This window comes from Acipenser ruthenus, chromosome 2 (genome assembly GCF_902713425.1).
Source record: "Acipenser ruthenus chromosome 2, fAciRut3.2 maternal haplotype, whole genome shotgun sequence".
Lineage (NCBI taxonomy): Eukaryota > Metazoa > Chordata > Actinopteri > Acipenseriformes > Acipenseridae > Acipenser > Acipenser ruthenus.
The window spans coordinates 26,737,503-26,764,771 of record NC_081190.1 but is presented as its reverse complement, the minus strand read 5'-3'; the positions used below and the strand labels follow the sequence as shown (position 1 = coordinate 26,764,771).

The 27,269-nt window shown below is 38.3% G+C and overlaps 1 protein-coding gene across 1 annotated transcript in view; it reads left to right on the top strand.

Annotated features, from left to right (window-relative positions):
• The window catches only part of LOC117963346 (CMP-N-acetylneuraminate-poly-alpha-2,8-sialyltransferase), a 40,257-nt gene extending 14,352 nt beyond the window's left edge, over window positions 1–25,905 (top strand). Inside the window, exons 3-5 of the mRNA XM_058992822.1 lie at window positions 12,876–13,133; window positions 14,591–14,884; window positions 23,842–25,905. Of these exons, the coding sequence (XP_058848805.1) occupies window positions 12,876–13,133; window positions 14,591–14,884; window positions 23,842–24,124 (835 nt within the window). The 3' untranslated portion in view covers window positions 24,125–25,905. The remainder of the gene's footprint in view (window positions 1–12,875; window positions 13,134–14,590; window positions 14,885–23,841) is intronic.
• Window positions 25,906–27,269: the final 1,364 nt, after the last annotated feature.

Below are 27,269 nucleotides of genomic sequence, written 5' to 3'. Positions count from 1 at the left end.
TCCGTTCAAAAACGTTGTAAAAAAAATCTAAATGACCAGAGTTAAAAACCTGCATTTTCAATAGTTCATTGTATTCTTGTTAGCACCATCTACCTGGTGTTACGACTGATACTAGGGCAGTGAAGCAAATACTGTAAACCGTGTCTAAATGCCCATACCATATTTACAGCAATCCTATAGTTGAACAAATCTTTAGAAACTGGCAGCAACTTAGGAAGAGATGCTGATAACAACAATCATAAAACAATGGTGTCCACGATTTGTTACATTTATTTTGTTACATTTATCACCTTGTCACGTTCAAGCTATGTTTAAGGTTATAGAAATAAAACCTCTTACATAAGCAACCTCCACTGTATATTATATAAATAGAGCACTGCAAAGATTTTGGTTTTATTGTTAGGGAAACTAGGGATATAGTGAATGCCAGGGATCAGATATGCTGGTTTTACTTAGACACTAGACTGGCTTGGTGTCCGAGATACATTTAAAACACCCTGTTATCGTGAAAAAATCTAACAGTGTGAAAATAAACTATATAATTATACTGTAGATTAAGAAAGCCTATTTAAAAATGTATTTAGCTGAAAAAAATATGAATGTAAGAGCTGACACACAAAACATGGTGTCTGATACCCCACACACAAATGCCGCTACTGAGCTGTCTCAGAGACGTTTAAAAAATTATTTGAAATACCCACACACAGCACGATATTGCGTAAATCTATGCCGGTATAATATAGCCAGCACTTGGATATATGACACTCAGATACACGTCAGTAACATTTTACCATCCTTGTATTAAGAAACAAATCAATTCCCTTTATATATATATATATATATATATATATATATATATATATATATATATATATATATATATATATATATATATAACACAAATTAATGCACTTACCCGTCACACGTGATTTCCAACTCCATCACCAGTTTTCTGATACAAAGCCCATCTCTTCAGTGTTACAATTTATTTGTTTATCCGTCACAGCCCGCAATCTTTATTGTGCAGTTACTCTGCGCTTCCTCCAATTTCACATGACGAAAATGAAGCAAAAACATCATGAACAAGACAAGCTACTGAAATGTAAAACAGTTAGTCATTAAATAGTTTTGATTTCCATTACACAAGAGTAGATGTTAAAATTTCATGCTGATTTTAACTCGGCTCTTGCCAAGATAAGCACCAACTAAGACATAGCTTTACAGTAAACTAATGTGATCCATATGTGTCTCCATCCATTTACGATTCCTTCCGTATGATGATGTAGATATCCTTCTGTCTGGTGTTAATGGCTGAAGTGTAATGCTGGCTCCAGGGATCATCTTATTTTGCCTCCCTGGCGCATCAGCACACACAACGGCTGCGATTCTGGCTCCGGGGATCAGCCTCAGTGCGGCCTCCCCAGCGCATCAGCATGACAACCGTCTGGATTGAGCTAAGTAGGGTACATCTCTGGGGTTTTCAAGTGGGCACCTTCCATCCTCAGTGTTTCGTCGACTAGCCCACAACACCTCAAGAGGGCTCGACGGTGATTCTGGCGTCCCAGAATCACCCCCCTCCGTCCCCCACTCAACTCAGCCCAGCTTACTTACCTGTACATCAGCATTTCTTTCTTTCTATTGTGCTTGAGATCCCCAGCCAGAATCTTTCCGTCTCAACCACAGCCAGTTGCTGCTCCTCTCTGCTGCTTCAGATAAGTTCTTCACTGTGCGACGCAACTCTTGGCCACTAAATCCGACGTCTCTGAGAAACCGGGTTGTAGAGTGTGCCACAAATCCTCGACAACCCACTTCCACTGGGTAAACCCGAACTCTCCATCCTCGCTGTTCCGCTTCAGTGGCTAGTTGAGCATACCGCAGTTTCTTCCTCTCATACGCCTCATCTACAGCATCCTCCCATGGCACTGTTAACTCTACCAGGTGAACAAGGCGTGCTGATCCAGACCACAAGACAATATCTGGTCGAAGGTTAGTGGTGGCAGTCTCAGGTGGAAAAATAAGCCGTTGACCAACATCTGCCAGCATTTTCCAGTCTCTAGCAGCTTCCAGTTGTCCTGGGCGAGGATTGGTTTTAACACCTTTTCTTGGTGGTTGCTCTCCTGGGAGGAGGAATGTTGTCTTTATGTGTAATGTTTTGATGGAACAGGTGGCAACTTATTGGTAATGTTACGCTTGTCTTCCAATGCTAAGGCCAAACATCGCAGCACCTGGCACCAAGTAAACCGTCCTTGGCTAAGAGCCACCTTACATCCTGTCAAAATGTGCCTTAATGATGCAGGTGATGAACACAAAGGACATGAGGGATCCTCTCCTACCCAGAGGTTTAGGTTCTGTGGTGATGGGAGAACATCATATGTTGACCTGATGAGTAAAGTGATCCTGCTCTGTTCCATTGACCATAGGTCTTGCCAGCCAATCTTGCGTTGTTCCACACTCTCCCATCTCATCCATTCTCCCTGCTTGGCCTGGGAAATGGCCTTTATACACCTCATCCTCTCCTCCTGCTTTTGCACCTCGTTGACTACCAGCTTCCTCCTTTGAGCTGGGGCTGCCTTGTGCCATGTAGGAGGAGTTGAACTGAAACCAAGACCCCCTCTTCCATGCTGAACTTGCCCCATGATATCACCAATTCGAAGGGCAGCCTTTGCATCTTCCACAGCTTTCTTTGCCTCCCACTTTCTTCCAGTTTTCAACACAGGTGCTGCCTCCCTTACGCATTTGTCGCGTGACTCTACTAATGTCATTTCCAGTCTGACCTTGGCGCACTTAAAATCCTCGGTTAGAGCGGAGACTGGTAGCTGCAGTATTCCTTTACCATAAAGTCCCACTCTGCTGAGGCAGCGTGGAACTCCCAACCATTTCCTGATGTATGAACTGATTAAAGCTTCCAGCTTCTCTATTGTTGTCAAAGAAACCTCGTACACAGTCAGTGGCCACAGCAACCTCGGCAGTAGACCAAACTGAAAGCACCAGAGTTTCAACCCTTCAACCCTTCCACTGTTTGTTGTCTAACTTCTCCCACACGAATTGTGTCCTTTAGATTCCCGTCGTACCATCTCCCAAGACTCTTCACTGGCTTCTCAGACACTGTTGGTATTGCCTCACCATTAATAAAGAATGTTTTATCTACTACTTTGCCTTTAATTATAGAGATGCTCCTTGATTTAGTGGGCTTGAATTGCATTCGTGCCCATTCAATGTTATTGGTTAATTTGCCCAATAACCGATTAGTGCAGGCTACTGTTGTAGTCATGGTTGTCATGTCATCCATGTATGCTCGAATTGGTGGTAGTCGCATTCCAGAAGCCAAGCGCTCTCCTCCTACTACCCATTTTGATGCCCTAATGATTACTTCCATTGCCATGGTAAAAGCCAGTGGAGAAATGGTGCATCCTGCCATTATTCCAACCTCTTGGCATTGCCATGTAGTGCTGAATTCTGAAGTTGAAAAACTGAATTGCAAATCTCCAAAGAAGTTCATATGGCACTGAACCATATGCATTAGCCAAATCCAGGAATGTCACATGGAGCTCCTTCCTCTCCTTTTTAGCTGATTGAATTTGTTGCCAGATCACATTGATGTGTTCTAAGCATCCTGGGAAACCTGGAATGCCTGCTTTTTGTATTGAAATGTCAATGAAGCAGTTCTTTATTATTTGTTTATTTAGCAGACGCTTTTATCCAAGGCGACTTACAGAGACTAAGGTGTGTGAACTATGCATCGGCTGCAGAGTCACTTACAATTACATCTCACCAAAAGACGGAGCACAAGGAGGTTAAGTGACTTGCTCAGGGTCACACAATGAGTCAGTGGCTGAGGTGGGATTTGAACTGGGGACCTCCTGGTTACAAGCCCTTTTCTTTAACCACTGGACCACACAGCCTTAATAGGTAAGTTGACAATCTCTGAGCAATAATGCTGAAGAAAATCTTGCCTTCTACATTTAATAGGGAAATAGGACGAAACTGACTGATGCTTGTAGAATCTTTTTCTTTAGGTATAAAGACTCCACCTGCTCGGCGCCATGCTCTTGGTACAACCTGTTTTTCCCATGCCACTTTCATCAATTTCCACAGAATTCGTAGAACTCCTGAAGCACTCTGTGCACTCTGTACGGAACTCCATTAGGCCCTGGAGATGATGAAGCCCTTGCTTTTTTCACAGCTTGCTCTACTTTAGATACTGTGATGCATTTTTTTATATGTGTGATCTTTAGTTGCTTTTGTGCATTTTCATTTGCAAGTGAACTGTGACATTGGGCCTTATCGAGCACTATATTCTGCAATTTTGAATGCTGACTTTGGATACTGTTTTAATTCTGGAAACTGGTGTTGTTGTTTTGTAATCTTTTGCTAAATTGCATTGTCTTTTACGTTTTACGCAGTTCTGGGCATGGGTAACATTTTGATTTAATTTTGCTGTTGGGTCATTAATGGGAAATGTTACATACTGCTACAATACTTACCGGATTTAAAAGTATGTACTGTGTTACAGTTAACGTGTTTTTTCTTTTGGCAAGTGATATTTTCAGAATCATATCGATCTGACTTAAAGTACTACTTCTGTTGAAAATATAATACTGTACCAACAAAACCAACTACAGTACATCTAAATGGAAGCCTACTTATTTTAAAACAAAGTCCTTTCAGCTATGTATTTTTTCTGTGCACTAAAAAAATGGACAAGGGTTGCAACAGGCCAAAATAAAATAATCAGATTTGCGTCACACTTGTTTAACCATCACAAGTCACAATTTTATAGGGTTGGATATGTGAGTGCTGACTGTACCGTCATAACCCTTTCACACAGCCAAAGGGATCCTGTGAGTACAACTTTCAAACCTGTCAGTCAACAGGTCGTTTTCATGGCAACGGAAACCAAACAAAATCCCAAAACAAAATGGCTGCATTTTGTTTGCTTTTAATTGTCAGTTCTATTGTAGAATGGAGCAACCTGTTCAGTGTCAAATTGCAGGAGTTTCAGACACAATGTAGGTTGTGTGTTTTATTGCAAAGAAGGTGATACAATATATTTAAAAGAAAGAGAGTCCAGCTCTTCAGGCAAAAGCAAAGTCCCTTCTATTTGTGAATTCACCTCCTCGTCAGCCTGTAAAGTTAACAATTCCTTAACGTCTTCCAGACTCCAATTACTACCTCGTTCTTGATCAACCATTGTATTTGAAAAAAATGAAAGAGTGTAACATCGACGACAAAAAGACTCAACACGTCTGGTATACAGTCACGTGGGATGTTGACTTTCAGTCCACGCCCACTATAGAGCTTCAGTACCGGCATAGCATTTCACACAGGAGTTAAGAAGGTTCAGTGATGGCATAAAACATGACAGCTCTGTGATGGTATAGGCAATTCACAAAGACCAAAATGCTGCATCAGTGTCGGTTCTGAGCTGTCATAACTCGTCTGTGTGAAAAGGGTTTTAGTTAAGTTTGTCACCAAATGTATTTGCTGTTTTGCAGATTTATATTTACTCAAAATAAAGTTTCCTGTTGCTGATATATTAACTATTAAACAATAACCACGTGTATTTTAGATTTCTTGAAATGTTCTTAACATTTTATAATAATTTAAATGTCTTTTTTGTGTCCTGGTACACAAGCAACTCCAGAAACATTGTACCCATTTTCCTCAGTCCCCAGGAAGTAGATTATTTTACATCATATACCATGATTCTTCTTAGGGGTACAGTGTTGTAATTAACATTTGTTTGAGTTTGCTTTTAAAAAATAGGTCATAATGTCACACATTGGTAATCCCTTTTTCATGAAGTGACCCACATGAAAGCTGCTTTGTATTGTATGGAGTTTGAACAACAGATATATTCCAAAAGCAATGCATCTGCGTTGCTAAATTTCAAAAGAGCTTTCTTTTAGCACTGGAAATACAATAAAGTCAAGGAGCTTTCAGAAGCTTTTAGGTTTCTCATTGAAAATGTTGACCATTGATCTGCCTGTGCCCACCTCTTTGATCATAGGCCCCTAGCCTCCTATAGCTCTTTTTGTATTGTATTTGGTTATAATCCAAGACTATATGCAATATAGGTTGTTATGGATTCTGTTATGGAAACTGCAGTATTATTTTGAACTCTATGCTGCACTGTACCAGTTAAAAAGAAGCTGTAGGCTACTGCAAAATAGTACTGTGTATGTTGCCTTTGCGTGGGCAGGCTGCCAATTTAACTTTGAAAATTATAATCAATTAAACTGTCTTGTGCAGTCAAAAGCTCTAGTTGTGAGTTATGCCACTACCATCTACAGTATATAACCTAAACTGTTTTTAACAATAAACATATAGTAAAAACAAACAGACAACCAATTGATATAAAATGGGAAGTAGTCTAGACCAGTGTTTTTTTTTGTTTTTTTTTAAACTGTACCCCTTCTGTTTAGAGGTTTCAGCTCACGCACCTCTTAAAATGGAATGGTGCAAATGTGGTACTGAATGGTACCACAGTGGCAATAAAAGGCTAAATAACATTATTAACATTTTTTCCCCCCATTTAATATATCATTTATGTCACAACAGTTTGGGACTGACAAATTGCTGGTTTAGGAAAGATACCAAACAGTAATTCTTAATTTTTTTTATTACATGTCTTTGTGTACACAGAATCAGAAGACAGTATTCGGAAAAGTGAATGTGTGTGCTTCTCTTCGGAAGCACACACATTCACTTTCTATTTGGCAAAGTTATTATAAATAATCCAAAATACACTGTAAATGTTTATCACGTTACCATTTACTCCCCATCTCCATTTGTGTGCCTTTTAAAATGTTCATAATATCAAAAACATTAACCTCAAGAAAAAACTATAATAACTAAATGATTTTGACTTTTTATTAAAAATTATCCAAAGGGACTCTGTATCTGTCACTTTGCACTTTCTGCTGTTGTGTTTTCTTCCTTCATTTTTCTTTTGCAAGTAAGAAATGTATACATTTTTGACTCAAAAAGATACACAGGATAATCTAAATGAACTCTTATCAAACACTGTAAACAAAATTCAACTAACCGCTATTGCCGTTACTAAAATGCAACCGCACCTAATAAATAAAACAAAAAACATAATTTCTAAAAAATGCAGAAAGATTGTGCTTCATTGATTTTAGTATTCAATTATACAAGTTCATGAGCACACAGAGCACTCTCCATAGGCACATGTTAAGTTTGAAACTATACTATACCAACCTTTGAGCTGCTAAACAAAAATGAAATATTTATGCACAGTGGTTTAGAGATAATATATAATACAGTTTTAAAAATACATTCAAGATCATGAGTTTCTTTTACTTTGAAAACCACTGGTCTAGACCTTTTAAGTTAAATAAAAATATTACCCAGATTTAAATTAACCTATTTTTTTTTTGTTTTCCAATGTGAACATCTGCTCTGTTCTGACATTTTAGTACAACAAATTACACCATGTAAATGATACTGGCACAGTAAATTGCAGTCTATTATTATGTGTTGAATTAACTGTACATACCGGAGCAGTTCTGCTGTGTTCTTTTCTTTCTCATTTACATCTCATTGTTTATGAAATACACAAAACATTGACATGTCGGGGGCAAGCCTTCTGTCTACTGCAGGGCCTAAATTAAAGTTGTATTGCGCTTCACATAATTGTCATGTCTGACACCAGGGAAAGCCCTTCTGTACAATGTTAATGCTTTCTATCACATTTAAAAAGAGCATTTGGAAAGACCTAAACCGTCATACAGTGAAATAAATAATTTGGCGTTTCTTGAGTGTTTTTTATTTTGATATGGCAAGCAAGCTGAGTGCTAGGAAAAGAAAAATAAACCACAAGATGTAAAGGCATGTTGTGTATTGGAAACAGGACGCTTGCAGATCAGCTGTTGAGCTGCGTAGTATTTCAAGAGCTTTGGATAATGGCTTTATAGTAGGTTTATCTGCAGCCTATTTCACAAAACCAGCAGATTATTTTGCTCTCACTTTCTTGCTTTTGTAGCACAGAAAACAATTGATGTCCATCTTTGTTGTGCAGGACCCAGAAGTCCTCAAGGCCTTGAAGGAAAGGGTAAATGAACAGCATTAGGGTTTTTAATAGTTCCCACTTCTGACTGTCTTCCTGTGATGAATAGTATCCCCAGGTGGGCATATAAATCTTTCTCTGAGACAAACGGAACCCTTATTACACCTGTGTCCACACATTCAACCCCAGACTGAGAGGTTATATTTATAGCTGACCAGAGGTATCCCATTTATTGACTGCACTAAATCGCTTCTTAGTTCTCGCGTTCCTCCACCCACAAGCATTTATGAAAGCTATTTGCTTAAAGCTTGGATGGAAGTTCATCCCCGCTCTGTGGAGAGCAGCTATAATGGTCCCCTTTCAGGAAGTGGTGGTGTTATAATTAGTTTTGTCAATACTGTGCAAGCAGCATGTTGTATCTTATAAGCAATTTCAAAATACCTCATCCTAAAGTACTCTTTTACAATAAACACACAGCTCTTTGTGCTGTAATAGCAATTACTGTAGTGTAAGACAGAAATCTAGAAAATCTCATTTAAATATAAGCAGCACAACTTTAACGTGAATAAAAACACTGTTTGAAATGGCAATAATTACCATGTTCATAGATATCTCATAGATATTACCATGTAAAAAGATATCTCGCTAAGGAAACCAATGCATAAATAACATCTTACACATTCTACTGTGTTTATTTTAGTCCAAAGAATATTAGAACATGAAAAATAGCAAAATAATAGCATGTAGAAAAAATAGTACTATATGTGAACTCATAGTAACCCACTGTGGCAGAGCCCTGCCTGTGAATTGTCTGGGTGTGGCTGCTCCTAAATGGAATAATTGGTGCTAAGTGGGAGAAGCCACATCATATAAAAAAGGAGCTGGGAGCTCCATTAGGGAGACCATCAGGTAGCTGGTAAGAGTGTGTGCTGTATGCTGCGTGCTGCGTGCTGCATAGAGAAGGAAACCAGTGAAGGCTTTTGCCCAGCCTGGTTCAAAGAAACCAAAGGTTTTGTTGGGGAAACAGCTTAGCCGTCCCAACCCTGTAGCTAGGAAGACGGAAAAGTTTAGTTAGCACTTCCGTGGGGAGTTAGGTTTTTGTTTTGTTTATTTTGTTTGTTTGTAAAAATAAACGTGTGCAACCACTCTAAAATGGCAGTTTCTGTGTCTGGGTCAGTGTTTTTAAAGGGTGCAATGAGCCAGAGGCGAGGGCTTTGTCACACCAGTTTTAAAAAGAAAATAAAAAAAATCAATATTGCTGCACAGGGTGTTTTTTAAAATCACTTTTCACTGGACATGTGACAAAAACTTAAGAGTGACATCCATCAAACATGTGTTCTTCTGTTGTTTCTAGCACTATCACATTGCTCAGGTGGTAACAGCAGCTGGGGTATGCATATGTTGCTGCCAGTCTTCTGAAAACATCATCTGCACCATGTTTTGTATGAATGTAAATGAGAGTATTAACATGCAACAGCAAAACCTAGCACATCAATAATACCATCTATCTTTGTGTATTAATATGTAAGGCTGTATTTTTTTCACAGTTATTACAGAGTTCACAATTTCTGTTAAATGTACCCATTGCTGTGTTGTATGTAGTTTCCTGTGAAAATTACTTTTTTTTTTTTAATAAATACATATACTAGCTGTCCGCCCCCCCCCCCCCCCCGACTGTGTTGCTGATTGCAGATGAAAAGATGTAATGTACATTCAGAAAGGAATACTATTTAATCTTCCTTACTATTATCACATTGCTTGAGCCAAGTAAAAAAAGAAAATTCCCCAGCTATAATCAGCAAAGAAAAAAGCCTCCATAAAGTGCTCAGAGAAGTTATCTAATTCAATTCGAAGATGCTTTCTCATTATTATTGGTTGGTACTGAAAAAATGCTTACACTGAAAATAGTCAAAGTTAGGAAATATCATCTTGCAATGAACAGGTTTTTAACAGGTTCCTACGATGTCGTGTAAAGTGTACTCACCTGTTTCAAACTTTGCATATGATTCATATCAACTTAGCTTTATACTGGGCTTGTTTATATCCGAATATCTCATAGGTAACCATGAACACATATGAGTGAGTCTCAACGGGGCTAATGGATCACCCTTGTATGAACTATCCTTAAGAGTGCAGAAAATATAAACCGTGTTCACAGTGCTGTATTGGGGCATAACCATAGAACTGTATAAGAACAATATAGGCTATGTAATAACTGCAGACAGATGGACACAATGATGACGTTTCTTACATGTTTATACAGCACAAATGCAGCTCCACAATCGGGAGAATATATATTTTTACCTCCATGATGAATTATAAAGTGTAACACCAATCACATTGAATATAAAAGAAAAAAGCACTTTTAAAAAAAAAAAATCAATTCTCAAGTCTGCAAAACATAAAAGTGCCTAATTTTTGGTTTGAAACTGAAAATTTAAACTTAACATAAAATACGGTAAAGTGACTGAATCTGTATTTGTCACCTTTTTAAAAAACCTTCTGTGCAAACTCCATGGCTGAACATGCGTTTAAGAAAAATAAAACCGTGCTCAGTTCTTCTCAGTGCTGTAAAGATGGGGGCTGGAAATGTCCGTTCCGCGCTCCGCTCCAGCAGCTACCCCTCTCCGCTCCCCAGCTCCATATACAATTGGTGCGCTCCGCCCACACTCTCTGTTAGGAGCATGACTTTCCACGGTTCTGTAACATTGTGATCCATATTTAACATTGATAAGTATTTGGTTCTACAGTATATTTAAAAGCCTTGGTCAGTATGCCGTTTTTCATAATGAGTCCAATGGTATTTATTACTTGCGGTTTGATTACTTGCTTTGTTATTGTATTTGCAAACACATTTCCCCCAGAAATCCCAGTATCCAGATAAAAATGCACAACAAAGCGTTTCATTGAGTTTAACCTTACTTTTCAGCCTTAAATGACTAATCTAACTTTAGATTAGGAAACACAATCATGATCTCCCTTACTAAAAAGCAGTGTTACAGATTATTATTATTATTATTATTATTATTATTATTATTATTATTATTATTATTGTAGTCTCAGTCTACTCTACAAGTGTCAAAAATAATTTTCAACAAATGAGGACTGTAGCTCATGTCTGAGCTGATATCTACTTCATATAATGTGTATTTGCAGGTCATGACTGAATGACCATTTGACATAACATGTGACACTTTTTAGCATGTCACATGTTATTAGTAGATGACAGATACCTCTGATGATGGCCACAGACTACACCTACAATATGCTGTCAAAGTATGTTGTTTGTGTGCATACTGGTTCACTCACATCATTATTATATTGTGCCCAGGGGCTGAGTCGGTATTCTCTTCCCACCTCAATGTTGATTTCTCTCTCATTCATTGAATATTGCCTTGACAACCACTTGCATACATTTTATTATCAATTTGTTTAAACAGTAGATTCACCCATTGAGTCCGAGACCTCATTTACAAGGGGGTCGTGTTAGACAATAAAACAATTTCAAATACAAGCAACACAATAAATACATGTGTGGTTCAAACTTAGTCAGCAGCCTACAAAAAAAGAACAAAATAAATAGGACACATCGATATGTTAATGTGGACTAAAGGGAAAACAATGGCAAGAGGCTCTAAGCAATTCCCAGATACGATCTTTATAGCCAAAAAAGGAGAGCTTGTCAAATTCCATCTTCATACTATAAGTAAAAGAGTTTTTGGGAGCCGATAGGTGAAAGATAGTTCAGCCAAACGTGTGGGAACCCTTGATTTTAAATCCCATTAGACCTTAGGGAACCCCTGGGAAATCCTGGAGACAGATACTGGACCCAATCACAATTTATTTTAATGGATGTCAGCTGTAGCATATGTTTTCAGATCAGCAGTCTGCAGCCATTATGGCCATCTTAAAAAATCATATATCCAAGAAAAACAGGTAATCGCAAAACACACTGTAGTGGACTGTAAATCAAATATCAAATTACAATAATGCCCCTGTCTGACGTTGGTGTATTGGGCAAAAGAAGGAGGGGTGAAAAGCGTTTCTTTTCATTTTCATTTGAAATACTAACAAATAATGGTCTGTCTTAGGTTTAAGGCACATGGGATAACCTTTTTAGGTACCATACCTGTCTTGGATGTAATGCTGCTAATTGATGTCGGTGTGTGTTTTATAACTGTGATTATGTGCTTTTTTACCCCTTGTATTGTCATGTCTCTTGAGTCTGTTTTAAATAGATATTTAGATATTTAACATTTTTAGAAGCTTGTTAAAGTTCAGAAAAAGTAGGCCACCCCCCACCCCCCTCCCATTTCGTATGTTAATGGTACAGCCCTCTGAAGTACATTTTCCTAATAGTGTTCTGCATGATTCCCCATCGTTGTTTGTGGTTAGATCACTATTTGCTATGCTTACTAACTATTGCAACACAAATTGCTCTTAAAAATACCAAGCAGAAGGATATCAGTGTTACAGTGCTTCAGCTACGGACTTCTCTGCACAGCGCAACACTGATGTACTTTCCTATCTCACATCCCTTCAATCAGCATTGAAGCACTTTTGCTGGAATATGTAAATAATGATCTTAGCAGAAACAATAGACAACCATACAGGTCAAATTTAGATAACAAAGTATCAATTTAAGATCACTTATTTTACCTGTATTGTCACTAATTCTGTAAGAAGTGCAAAAAGGGTACAAATGTTGTTTTTTTTTGTGAAATCTGATTCATCTGTTTGCTTGGTGTCTTACGATAATTCTTTTTTTTAAATTATCAAAAAAACTTAAACTTCATCATGATGTGTGCAGTAGAATTGAATCATGCTGTTTGTTCACACACAGGAAAGATATTCTTCGATTTCTTGATGCAGAGAAGGATGTCTCAGTTGTCAAAAGCAGCTTTAAGCCCGGTGATGTAATCCACTATGTGCTAGACAGACGTCGAACACTCAACATTTCACATAATTTACACAGTCTGCTGCCAGAGGTGTCGCCGATGAAAAACAGGAGATTCAAAACCTGTGCTGTGGTTGGCAACTCAGGGATTCTTCTTGACAGTGGATGTGGAAATGAAATTGACAGCCATGACTTTGTAATAAGGTAGGTTTTTATAAGCTGTTGGAATGGATCAGCTGGTTCAGTTTGTTGTGTTAACATGTTGTTTGGTTACAGTACCATATACATCATCTTTACTCTTTAGTTACGTTCATTAGAACTCCAAATATAAAACGTGTGACATTCTGTTGTCACCGTTGTCGTCCCCCTGCAGCAGGGAAGATTATAATAGAAGACAAAGACACACTCTCTCTCACCACCACCACCAAACAAACACTCCATTGCCCTTTTTTATAGGGCGTGACCCAGGGTATTGACAATCAAACATTCAATTACCACCTGGCCGCATTCCACACTTCTCCAATCACACCTCAATCCCTCAATTAAACAGTTTAACACAATTTCCATCACCACACACACGTGCACCCATGTGCACAGCCTCTGCTTTTCACACATCCTCCCCATACTCTGTCACAATATATTCAAAAAAATACCAGGAAAAAGCGCTGGATATATCACAAGGGCAGCAAATCATTCCCAAGAAGGCACAAAAAAAAAAAAAACACTACAGTCAGCAGTTACATACAGTCCTTAAAAGAAGTAAAGAAATTAGTTTTTAAAGGTCTGGGGGCCTCCTTTATTTACTAGGGCAAAGAGAGAAATGTATCTTTACTTAAGTACTTCTAGAATAAAGATATTCAAAATAATGTTTTGCTTATGTGAAGTTTCTTGTTGCATATGTAAACTGTAAGGCCCTACCCTGTAACCTATCTTCACCCCCAAGCCCTGCCCCGCATATTTGACGTAATTGTTTGTAAGTTTTCCTGTCTCACCACAATAGAGAACAAAAATGACACACTGATTAGAAATTAAACATCTCAAGGCGTACTGTGATAAAATCTTCACACTACTGACTGTATATAATGTTATTCTTAGAACAGCCTACAGTGTGGTTCTTAAGTGTAAATTTTAAAAAAATACATCTATTTGCATTTCCCCCTGTGTAAGCATCCCATTCTGCTTTCCTTTTTAGTTCCATTATAGGTGAAAAATTTTAAAAAAAGGCTTGCCTTTATGTTTCCTAAATATGTTGACCAACAATCCATCTACAGAAATGTGTATGTTTTTTTAAAAATTAATAAATATTAATTATTGTTTCTCTCATTTTATTGGTACCTTTGCAAACCCACACTGTTGGTTTGTTATTTTGTGATGGTAAATATCAATATATTATATTAATAACAAGAAAATCTTTAGAATAATATGCACATGTATGTTTTCATGTTGCGTTTGCAGAAGAGTCGACACATTTTTCTTCTGAATACTAAAGTGTTCTCAGTGCATGGATTATTGATGATTATTACCTGTCTAATATTTGATCAGGAAATTGGTTGACGTTTGCACCTATACAGATTAATATTTTATCTAATCCCAGGCTTTATATGCAGTCCATTTAAAATCCTAAATGAAACTAAAACTTTACTTTTGTCTCTTTTATCCAGATGTAATTTGGCACCTCTGTCGGAGTTTGCAGAAGATGTGGGGATGAGCTCCGATTTCATCACCATGAATCCCTCTGTTATACAGAGAGCGTATGGAGGGTTTAAGAACGAATCAGACAGAGAGAAATTTGTCCAGAGGCTGGCCATGCTGAACGGTAGCGTCCTCTGGATCCCTGCCTTCATGGTGAAAGGTGGAGAAAAACATGTGGAGTGGGTTAATGAGCTGATCCTGAAGAATAAATTAAAAGTGAGAACTGCCTATCCATCACTAAGACTCGTCCACGCTGTGAGAGGGTAAGTGGCTGAATAACAAAGATGTGTCCTTGGAAAACTGTACTTTCATTGGATTCTGAGTGGGCTGAATGGCACTGTCACCAAACCTATATGGTCCCTTTGTGTACTGAGTTTCATGCCTACAGTTAGTGACACAAAATACAGAGGCACTACAATTAACTCAGAAAAGATGGAAGAGATTGAAAATCAATGGCTTTGCTAACAGACTTTCTTTTGGCAATACCTGTGGGTTGCTAGATTGTGGAATTCTGTACCCTACAGTATATGAAAGACACACCTTTTTTTCAACTCCCGGAAGATGGGAAAAACAATAAAATCATACTTTTCGAAGTGTGTGGATGCAATCCTAGCTCCCTTGCGGCTGCAAGGGATCAGGGTGTTGAACTACCTGGACGACTGGTTGATCTGTTCCCAATTGCAGGAAGGAGCAGTGGCCCACACGGTGACAGTGACAAACCATCTAGCGAGACTGGGTCTCACTCTCAAAGAGGCCAAGAGTCAATTAATACCGGTGCAGTGTACGGTCTTCTTGGGTCTCTGTTGGATTTCCTCACCATGCGAGCCAATCTGACAACAGAGTAGATGCTATTCAAAACTGTCTAGCCCTGTTCAGTAGCGGTCCACAGTGCAGCTTTGTGTCAAAAACTATTGGTTCTGATGGCTGCAGCCTCATCAGCTATCCAACTGGGATTACTGTATATGCGCCCCATTCAAGCGTGGCTCAATGCCTTTCGGCTGACGGTGTCTCACTCATGTTGGGAAGCCCTACACTGGTGGATACAAACCTCCCACCTGCGCAAAGGTGTAGTGATGGGAGTGATACACAGCCGTCAAATGGTGACGACAGACACATCCAACCTGGATTGGGGAGCGGTCTGGGCAGGCAGAGGAGTCAGCAGGTCCTGGACAGGCCGCTGGACATCCCTCACATAAATACGCTGGAGCTCTGAGCAGTGTACCTAGTGCTCCAGCATTTCCTTCCTGTGCTCCAGAACAGACATGTCTTCATGCACACCGACAACATGTCAGTAGTGGCATACGCGAAGCACCAAGGTGAGCTTCGGTCCCCTTTCGGCTGCTGATCTGGACACAGAAGCATTTATTGTCCCTCCGGGCTGTTTACCTCCCCGGAGTGGTGAACCAGGGGGCGGACCTCCTCTCGAGGATGGGTCCTCACCCGTCAGAATGGCGACTCCACCTTCAAGTGGTGCAGCGCATTTGGGATCGCTTCAGGGAAGCCCAGGTCGATCTCTTTGCCTCGGCCGAGACGACTCATTGCCCCCTGTAGTTCTCCCTCCACCATTGCGGAGGTCCACTAGGCATTGACACCCTAGCCAACGAATGGCCCAAAGCACTTTCATACAGTTTCCTGCCGATACCGCTGCTCCCTGCGTTTCTCGAGACAGTCAGGAGAGAGAAAGCGACCGTTCTCCAGATGGCCCAGGAGAATCTGGTTTTCGAACCTTTGCCAGCTGCTGCAGGGCCAGCCCTGGGAGATCTCGCTGCACATGGATCTCCTCAGTCAGGCGCAAGGCACCCTCTGGTACCCAGAACCGGGCAGACTCCAGCTGTGGTCTGGCCCCTGAACGGGACCGTCTGTCTGCCTTAGGGCTCTCAGATGCGGTATGCGCGTCTGGGATAATGGAAACAGGCTATCGTTAAGCACAAACCCTGCATCCTACCCAAATTGATTACGGCTTTCCACTTGAACTAGTCAGTGGAATTAGATGCCTATCATCCCCCTCCCTTTGATTCGGAGGAGGACAGGAAACTGAATTCTCTCTGCTCGGTGAGGGCATTGAGAGAGTATATGGATAGGACAAAAGCGCTGCGTCAGTCTGACCAGCTGTTCGTTTGCTATGGTGAAGGAACTCTGGGGCAAGCCCTCTCAAAGCAGCAACTGGCCCACTGGATTGTAGACACAGTATCGACTGCTTATAATGAGGCAGGCCTACCCCCACCAGGGAGGGTGGCCACATATTCTACTAGAGGGGTGGCCACGTCATGGGCAATCTTTCGAGGAGCATCATTGACGGACATTTGTACTGCGTTCACCAGGTTCTACCGAATCAATGTGGTAGATCCCTCTACACCTTCATTAGGCACAAGGTTCCTTGAAGGTGCATGCGCACACCACCAACACTAGTTGGCAGTAGCGAGGCATCCCTTGTATGCTGTCCGCTCACACTCGGCAGCTCTGACATAAAATGCTCAGCGAATACCTACCTAAGGCAGGCATATCCCAATAGTATTGGTTCCCTTGAAAAATAGATTTTAATCTCACTGTGACTTTCCTGGTTAAATAAAGGTTAAATAAAAAATAAAATTCAGATATATGTAGACTCACAAATTATATTGGAATTGCATATGCACACAAACCCTAATAATAATTCATTTTGAGTACACACAGTTTAGATTGCTTTCTTGTACAAGAGCTAAAAAGATGATACCCAATTTCCTAAACTATTTATAATGAATTTGTATCTTTTTTACTCCCTTTTGTTGTATAATGATGCAACTGTTATATACAAAAGACGTGATCTAAATAAGTTTTAAAGGTGTCTGCTAAATAAACAAATAATAATAATAATAATAATAATAATAATAATAATAATAATAATAAATCCTTGTAAATGAAATCTAAAACACTATTTGTATCATATTTCAGTTAGTCAGATAGATTACAGTTTGTGAATCTATTCCTATATTGTGTCTTCGAATGTCTAACTGTAAAAGGCAAGCATGATACCTACAGTACATTTTCACATAATGAGCCTTATGCTCAAAAGATCTGGCTCCCCACCTAAGCTGGTTGAGTGAACTGAACAACCAGGTCTTTGGAAAACCTCAAGGCTAATTAATATAAAGCACAGTCTTAAAAACACACCAACTGCAGGTTAAGTCTCACTTTTATCAAACATTCTGCTAATCTACTGGTATCTTACTTAAGCAAACTAAGAATAAAACAATCTTATTTTGGAAATAAAACTGCTTTAAATTTACAAAAAAAAGCTTACTTAAATATTATTTGTGAAAATGGGCTTTCTTAAATATTATGAATGATCCTATTGGAGGTTGGTTGTGTATCATCATTTGAAACGACAGCTCTTAACTGAACTTCGCCTGCCTTTTTTCTATACTGTCTTCTCTTTTCCAAGTAGAGAAGAATAATTATTTTAAAATGTTGACACTGACTGTATCATGGTATACAGCAAGGTCATTTACAGGGGTGCAAAACTGTTTTGAAAATTGGTGCAAAACTGTTTTGAAAGTTTAGCACCAGAGAGCTTACTGGTGCTAAATTACTAATCAAACCCCCCTCACAACTCCCAACACAACACAAACCTGTTCTCCTGTGTATGTGGATGAGTGTGGGTGGATCATGTAAGCAGTCCAGACTATCATCGTCTGTGGTTGCTAAGTATTCATTTGGCAGGAAGTCAGGTCAGGGGCCTTGTATAGGAGCTTGCATATGCAGGTATTTAAAAAGTGTTGTTTAATAATGAACCGGGTTGTCATTGAGTCAGTATGCGACTGCAACGTAATACAAAAATATATTAGAGGTAAGTGACACACACGTATCGGCTGCTAGTTTATAGTTTTATATATTTTCTAAACGTTTTATTACTAGTAAACTAAATGTTTACATGTTTAAAATTGCCAGCCTTACTGCCAACACACAGTATTTTTTTCTTTTAATAAACCTTTTTCTGAATGTTCATTTTTCCAAAGTAATGTTCATTTTGAAGTGAAATATAATTTCTTGTACTGCATCCTTCACTAGTTTAGTGTTACTGTATGTGCACTTAGAAAGCAAACCATGTCTTAGAGCTAATCATATGAGTAGGTAAACTAGCTTCCCCACCCCTCTCCACCTTTCTTACTACTTTGCTCTTGCTGCTACTTGCAGGCATGTTTTTGTTATACTAACAAACACGTCCCCCTCCACGGATGAACAGTACGGTATTATAGAATATGAATGGTGTTATTTTCAAAAGAAATTAACTTGTGTAGGACAGCTTGTTTACCAAAAATGTGTGCCAATTTTTGTTCAGGCCCTGTACTGTACGTTTGCACAGAAGTAATTACTAAGTAACCGACACACACATACACAGTAATTATAAAAGAACACATTATCATACAAGGCCTAAGGTTTCACACACCAACAAGTAACATTAAAATAATCCTGGATTCAAGTAATTGAGCAAACAGAAAACCATACCAGAGCCCAATACCCTAAGCACCAATTGGCTACCCTAAATCAGCTAATCACAGTTATTGTTTCTTCATCAGTAGTGTCAATGTATGTGTCTAAGACGGAAGAAAATAATAATAATTAAATTAAAGCCGCCAGACGGAAAGTAGGCCAGTTAAATTGCCTTGTGCTGCAAGGGATTTGTTAATGTGTTAGGTTTCGAAAAATACCATTAGGATACTATTATAATACCAGTCTACTGTATTACCCTGAAGACATCCTAGCAGAACTATTAGTAAAGCTGGTTTACGAAGTTCAGTTTCAAAAATGTCACCAAGGATTAGATATGAGGCAATGGTTTCAAGGTGGATAATGTACTGATTTAATAGGACGTGAGATAGTGTCTTATTACATGTGCAGCATGTGCTTGGCTAGTGCTGTCTTTAAGCAGCACTGAAAGATACTCTGCCAGCATGTAATATTAAGTTTAACTGGTGAGAAAGATAGGCAAGTTATATTATCCCAAGTACCTCCTCATTTCGGTTAAGGTCTTATCTTTGTAACAGTTTTCCCCTGTTTTTGGTAGAGACAGATACAAATGGGTAGCTTTCTTGACCATGGCCTTACTTATAAGGGTCATTCTACAGAAATGGGACAAATTGAGTCCCCACCTCCAAGTAAAGTGTATTTAAATATATATAAAAAAGGTTTTGTCAGATGCAATATACATATTAACATTTAGCAAATATGCATAATTATTTTTATGCAATATTAACACTTAAGGGTGATTTTTTTAATAAAAATTCAGTGTCCCCACTTCCAGCTCTTATACATCAAAACAAATTACTGAATCATTTTAAAACATAACAATATTTTTTTAAAATTAATATTGTAGCATAGTATAATGTTGAACTAGTATTTTAAAATATTTTTTCTATTTCTGAATAAAAAGCCATTGAAAACCTGTCCCTAGTTTTCAGTGGCTTTTTATTTGCTGTTCTGGTATGATTTAAATGTTTTACGAAACAAATGATTATAGGTTAGCATTATTTCATATTGATTTATATGCTCAAAGTTAGGCAAGGTCAGAATGTGTAGGCCTCAGATTTTTATAAATTCATAATAATTCTTAAAATTGTCATTACTGTAACAGTCATTACCATAACAACTAATTTAATGGTGGAAATGTTACGGTGATGACACTTTTTAGAGATGCTTTATACTAAATTATTGTTAAATATAAATTCGTTCATTAGTATTTCACAAAAGTATTTTCTTCGAATGCAGAATGACTAGGGGAGGGGCATTAATGCCCTTTAAGTCCACTACTTGAAAATTGATTATATTCCCTTGTAATATGGCTTGTGATTGAAATATTTGCCTATTAATAATAATTAATATATATTATAAATATTTTGTGCTATTTAACAATGCCAAGATATTTAGTCAGTAAGGGGGTTATGTGGGGTGAAATGGTCAATAAAGGCCTCAACCCCTCTAAATCCAATAGGATAGAAATGCACACAATAGAGTGGCCGGGCAGTGCATATCCTAATGCTTTACTGTATTTACACCTGTTTTAGAGTAAAGGCCTCTATACACCAGACGCGAAGCGACAAGCAAATGTGTTGCACCACGACAAAAACAAAAAAAAAAATCCTTTCTGTGTGCCAGGAGGACTTTGCTGCCTTTCCTCTGACATATGGTAACCAGTGGAGTACCACAGGGATCAGTATTAGGTCCTCTGCTCTTCCTAATCTACATTAATGACTTAGATTCTGGTGTAGTAAGCAAACTTGTTAAATTTGCAGACGACACAAAAATAGGAGGAGTGGAAAACACTGTTGCAGCAGCAAAGGTCATTCAAAATGATCTAGACAGCATTCAGAACTGGGCAGACACATGGGAAATGACATTTAATAGAGAAAAGTGTAAGATACTGCACACAGGCATTATAAATACCATATGGGAGATACTGAAATCGAAGAAGGAATCTACGAAAAAGATCTAGCAGTTTATGTTGACTCAGAAATGTCTTCATCTATACAATGCACTAGTAAGACCTCATCTAGAATATTGTGTTCAGTTCTGGTCACCTCGCTACAAAAAGGATATTGTTGCTGTAGAAAGAGTGCAAAGAAGAGCAACCAGAATTATTCCGGTTTTAAAAGGCATGTCATGAATTGAGTCAATAATTGAATCTATTCAGTCTTGAACAAAGAAGACTATGCAGCGATCTGATTCAAGCATTCAAATTCTAAAAGGTATTGACAATATCGACCCAAGGGATTTTTTTGACCTGAAAAAAGAAACAAGGACCAGGAGTCACAAATGGAGATTAGATAAAGGGGCATTCAGAACAGAAAATAGGTGGCACTTTTTTACACAAAGAATTGTGAGGGTCCAACTCCCCAGTAATGTTGTTGAAGCTGACACCCTAGGATCCTTCAAGAAGCTGCTTGATGAGATTCTGGGATCACTAAGTTACTAACAACCAAACGAGCAAAATGGGCCGAATGGCCTCCTCACGTTTGTAAACTTTTTTATGTTCTTATGTATATGTTTTTGTTTGGTTTGATTTTCATGCTCCACAAATCTCATACAGCTCCTACTGGTCTCCATACTCCTAACTCACCTCACTTCTGGGCTTTAAGTGCAGCCGCTAAATACCCTGACGTACAGGCGGCACTCACTGAGACCCTCATTATCATGATTGCAGCTCATTATTTTGTTTGAGTATTTTGTGTGTTGAGTAATTTGCATTGCTGTTAAGTTTACATAGGCCACAGTGCAAAATAATTGCCTGGCCGCTAGGCAATTTGGATTTTGCAGCTGCAATTGTTTGCACTATGGCTATCCTTACATCAGCCCCAATGTGTTTTAAAGTTTTACGATTTCCAATAAAACCTATTTTGGAATCTGTGTAGTGTCATTATAAATGGCTTATTTGTTTACATATTTATTTTAAATCACTGTTTAAATCTTTAAGTGGTATTACCGTAACAAGCTGTCATTACTGTAACTGTAATGTCATTAGCGTAACAATAGTTATTTGAGTGAATAAAACTGCAGCAGCATTGCCAGGAGTGAAAGTTATATTAGCAATGGGTTAAGGGGCTCATATTTAAAAAAAAAAAAATAGTTTGGTATACTTTTAATCATTGCTAACATATTTCTTAACTAAAAATTTCATTTTGAAAAATGAAATGAATATTTTCACTAATGTGTAATGTTATAATGCCTAATCGATTTTATGTATATTTCTCTTATACAGCAGTTTTTAGTTGTGTTACGGTAATGACAGATTTATGTGCTAAAGCATTTTTGAACAAAAATATAAAATAAATACATTAAAATTTAAGCTCTGCTGAGTTATGTTATATGCAGATAAGATTTGTTCTTATTTAATTTTGGTTGTTTCACTAAAGAAATATCACATCAATTTCTCAATTTTTTGGAACCCCAATTTGTCCCCTTTCTTTAGCATTACTGTGGCAAAGTGCCCGCCCCTGTGTGTATTGTACTTGTTATGTGTTGTATGTATGGTGCGTATGTTAATGTTGGTGTATAGATTGGTACACGGGATATAAACAGGTCTGTGTTTTACGTGTGTTTAAAGTGTATAATTATATTTAGGCACGAGGATGGCACATCACTTCACGTGCAGATAAAATGTGTATAATGTGTGGCACGGGGTTGCACGTAATGAATTCACGTGCTGGGATTCAAGTGAATAATTAATTAGTAATTGAATCCCAGCACAAACAGTATAAATAGATGCACGTTTAGTCACTTGAGGTTGGGTGTTCGGAAGAGGAGAACGGGTGAGAGAGAGAGGAGTAATTAAAAGTAAAAATGTGCAAGATAAGTGTTTGTTCTCACCGTGTTTGTTTGTCTGTCCGTGCACCGTTTGTTTAGTGTCAGTCGTTTTGTCTGTCTGTTTATTTTGGCGTCAAGTGCCGTGTCCTGTTTTGTATTCCGTTGTTTAAACCTTTTATTTTGTTATTAAACGCTGAGTGCAGCCATTGCACTCGGCTCATCATCACAACCACCGTCTCTGTGTATTCCTTTCTGGTCTGACGCCACCCACTCTGGCCGTCTTTGTGACAATTACCCATAAATGTCTTTCATATAGACTGGATTATAGAGCCAAGTACTAAAAGGAAATGGTGGTCAGGCTATTGAAGAGGTAAACAAACAGAAGGTGGCTTGTATTAATGTAAATTATGGCAGCTGTCGCCTAAGTTGTTAAAAATAAGCCCCTTTCTGGCATTTCATATTTTTACAGAAGGAACCACACTAAAGAGACTCCCATGCACTGCTCCCTGATTGATTTCCATAACATGGCGCACAAAGGGACAATTTAAAAAATATGTAGACCTCAAGAAAATTCTTTAAAATAAATAAAAACAAAACCTGTGTCCGATATGTTCATTAATACAAATGCTAAATATTTCTAAGAACTATTATTATTAATTAGTCATTCAGCAGACACTTTTATCCAAAGTGACTTACAGAGACTAGGGGGTGAACAATGCATCACAACTGCTGCTGCAGTCACTTACAATAAGAACTCAGTTTTATGTCTCATCCAAAGGACGGAGCACAAGGAGGTTAAGTGACTTGCTCAGCAAGTCAGTGGCTGAGCTGGGATTGAACTGGGAACCTCCTGATAACAAGCCCCTTTCTTTAACCACTGGACCACACCATGCCTCCTATAGTGACCCTGTATATTGATTTATGTTTTATCTTTTTTTTACAGATACTGGTTGACAAATAAAATCAACATCAAGCGTCCCAGCACTGGACTTCTGATGTACACCATGGCCACCCGCTTTTGTGATGAGATTCATCTTTATGGCTTCTGGCCATTTCCAAAGGATTCCCATGGAAAATCAGTTAAATACCATTACTATGATGAACTCAAGTACCGCTATTTCTCAAATGCAAGCCCCCATAGGATGCCACTGGAATTTAAAACCTTAAAGATGTTACACAATAAAGGTGCACTGAAATTGACAACTTCCAAGTGTGCACAGCCTTGAAGTGTATTTTTGGGATCTGTGCTCAGCCCCAGTGGTGGAAGTCTTAACCAACCGTTACCAGGCAATAGAAGGCTTAGCTTATTAACTGTGATGCTGATGTTGGAAGGAGGTTTTTGAGAAGTGCTGACAGCTAAAATGAAGATAAAATATAAGTGAATGTAAAAATAAAAGTGCCAAGATGTCACGGGACACAATTGAGTGTTTAGCTATTTTGGTATCTGATTGAAGTGAACAGGTTGTCAAAATGAAACTCAAAGTTAAAAAGGCTGCTTGTCAGCTGTCTGTTTGAGGAAAGCATATGGAAAAATAATGTCTGACAACCTTCAGAAGGTCAAAACGATATGCTGTCAGCTAGCTATCAATTGCAGTACACAGTCATCTTGTTATGAATGGTGGCAGACTCAGAACCTCTGACGGGCTGAACATATGTGATGCCAGCAAGGGCTTTGTGGCAGTGGCCCCAAGCAACTGTTCAAGAGTGAGAGTCATTGGTGTGGCAAGCCTTTCACTTGATAAAGCAAAGTCACACAAGCCCCATTGTTTCCTTCATGCACCATAGCTATACACATCCATACACCTGTCAAAGAGTGTATCAGCTGTGATGGCATGGTGCAATAAAACCACTGAAGAAGTCACAGGTCAGAAACTGTTTAGACATATTGAAAAATACGTTTAGGATGTTTTAAATCAAAACAGGTGCCCTTAATGTTGGTACCAAAGATTCTACTGGCTGTTGTAGACATCAAAACTATATACTGTGTGAAAAGTTTAATACTGTAATGTTGTGATACTTAGCAGCCTCAGGGCTAAATTATTTTTCTACTTGTATTTGTGGGGGTGAAATGATTACCAGTAATTTAATGATGCTGCTTATTGCTCAACAAACCTCTTTTGACTGAAGTCGTTGTTACTTTAAAAACATAGACAGTAAAATTGGTATTATAGAAATGTAATTTTATATGAATATAACGTTTCCCAATACCATTGGAATGTTCCAGTTGGCTCACGCAACCACAGCAGTGAGAAATACAGTGGAAAGTGATACGAGAGTGCCTCATAGTGAAAGCTCTTGTATAGTTTTTCTGGCAATTAAATGGTTTCAAAGCCCAGGACAAAGCTTTCCAAGTAAAACACAAGTACTGTGGGTTTGTGCACATTATTATTATTGGTGTATGCCTCTTTGCACACGCTAGAAATAGGTCCATAATCACCAATATGTTAATTGCACAGAGGTTTCTACAAATGTCTATACCACCTTGAACTGTCTTCTTCTTCTTCTTCTTCTTCTTCTTCTTCTTCTTCTTCTTCTTCTTCTTCTTCTTCTTCTTCTTCTTCTTCTTCTTATTATTATTATTATTATTAAAGAAAAAATGAAGATGCTATGCAGTATTGTATACGAGTGTACAGAACTCGCACAGCAACTTAAAAAAATATGAGGCTTTGTCCTGGGCTCTGGGTATTGTTACACTGGCTTATTGAACCCATCTCTTATTTTTGTCACACAGACAAGAAATTATTAATTTCATGTCAGGTTGTGTTATTGTTTTTTGTGATATTGTGTATATACATCTGTGATGTATATGGCTAGAGTAATTTTTAATATTTGGACAAATACCGACTTTAAGGTACTGAATGTTGTATTGTATTGTTTTGAAAAAAAAACATTTGATACTGATTGTTTTACTATATGTACAGTTATTAATTTTATGAGTTTTCAACTTTTTTGTAAATTATATGTAATATTTCTATGTATCAGTGAAAAAATACATTTTAAGAATGACTGTTAAATGTGATTCTCTTTATTATCATTAAAGGAAAGTAGCATTAGAAAGTCTTGTGTAGGGCAGAAATAAGTTATTTTCTGAGCCAAATGTGGTCTAAAAACAAACAAACAAACAAACCAAAAATATGGATATCCATGAAGTTAACATCCCGTAGTCCAGGTTAAGTACAGTAAATGGCAAAAATATAAAATATATTGACCAATATATTTGTCTGGCACTTCTGAGTTCTTGGTTTTCATGTTCCATTTTCCAGGTCAGTTCATATCAGCAGCAAAGCATGTTACTGGATGTAAGCTCGTCAGGCAACAGGGCAACCAGCTGGTTGGTTGATGACTGAAAAGAAGCAATTGAAGGTGTGAGAACAATTGCACCCTCAAGGTGAAATGACTAAGGAAGTGCAATTCTATCTGAAAGCATAGCTTGCTACTCCAATACCAGATACCAATACAGGCTTACTAAAAATGATTGGAATTATTTCTTTAGCTACAATTATTTTAAGGTTCATGTATGATGCATTACTGTAATAGAAAGGCTTGGAGTACTGCTTGCAGGTTGTGGAATGTAGAAAGATGTAATTTCCGATATAACGAAGTGTGACAATGACACAAATGTAGAAACAGTGCTTTTGATGTTCAGTAACAAACAGTAGCATATTTTTTTTTGTCCTGAGGATGTAAATGATCTGTTTTCACCCCAATTTTAAATGCTCACTTTGAATGTTACCGCTACGCTTCAACTGAACCCTAGTTGAGTTGCCTACCTAGCCTGCGGAAGTACTAAGGCTGATTTTATAGACATGTTTAATGCTGTAATTCAATATCGAGGGTCTTATGGGGTCATTCCAGCACAAGTGCTAAAAAGTAAATGAACAAGCTTTAAAAAAAAAATGTCTATGTCATCCCGTACATGGAGAACAATCAGGCAATCAAAATTTTCACCACATTCGTCATGGTCGGCATGAGTTACACTGTTGTTTTGCAAGAACATGACGCCTATTCAAGAACCCTTTTCTCCATCATGCTTGTTGCTTTTCTCCATACACACACTATATTTTGAACAATTGTGGCAAAGTGGTTAACAGTGTATAAGTGATGCGGTGCTTAATCAGGAGACAAAACAGCGATAATCCAATTAGAAAGGCTTTTAATACTGTAATCCAGGTCTGGTGACCTCAAACAATAATCTCTGCTCAAAATAAAGGTTTGCAGTCCAAAATAATAAACACAGTCCAGTTACACACACAATATACAAACACGGTCACCAGTCCTGGGTGCGTGCTGCAGTGCTCGGGGTGCTAATACAATTATTATTGTGACACAAGTGTAGTGATGTCTGGGTTTGTGCTGGCCTCTGGCGACAGC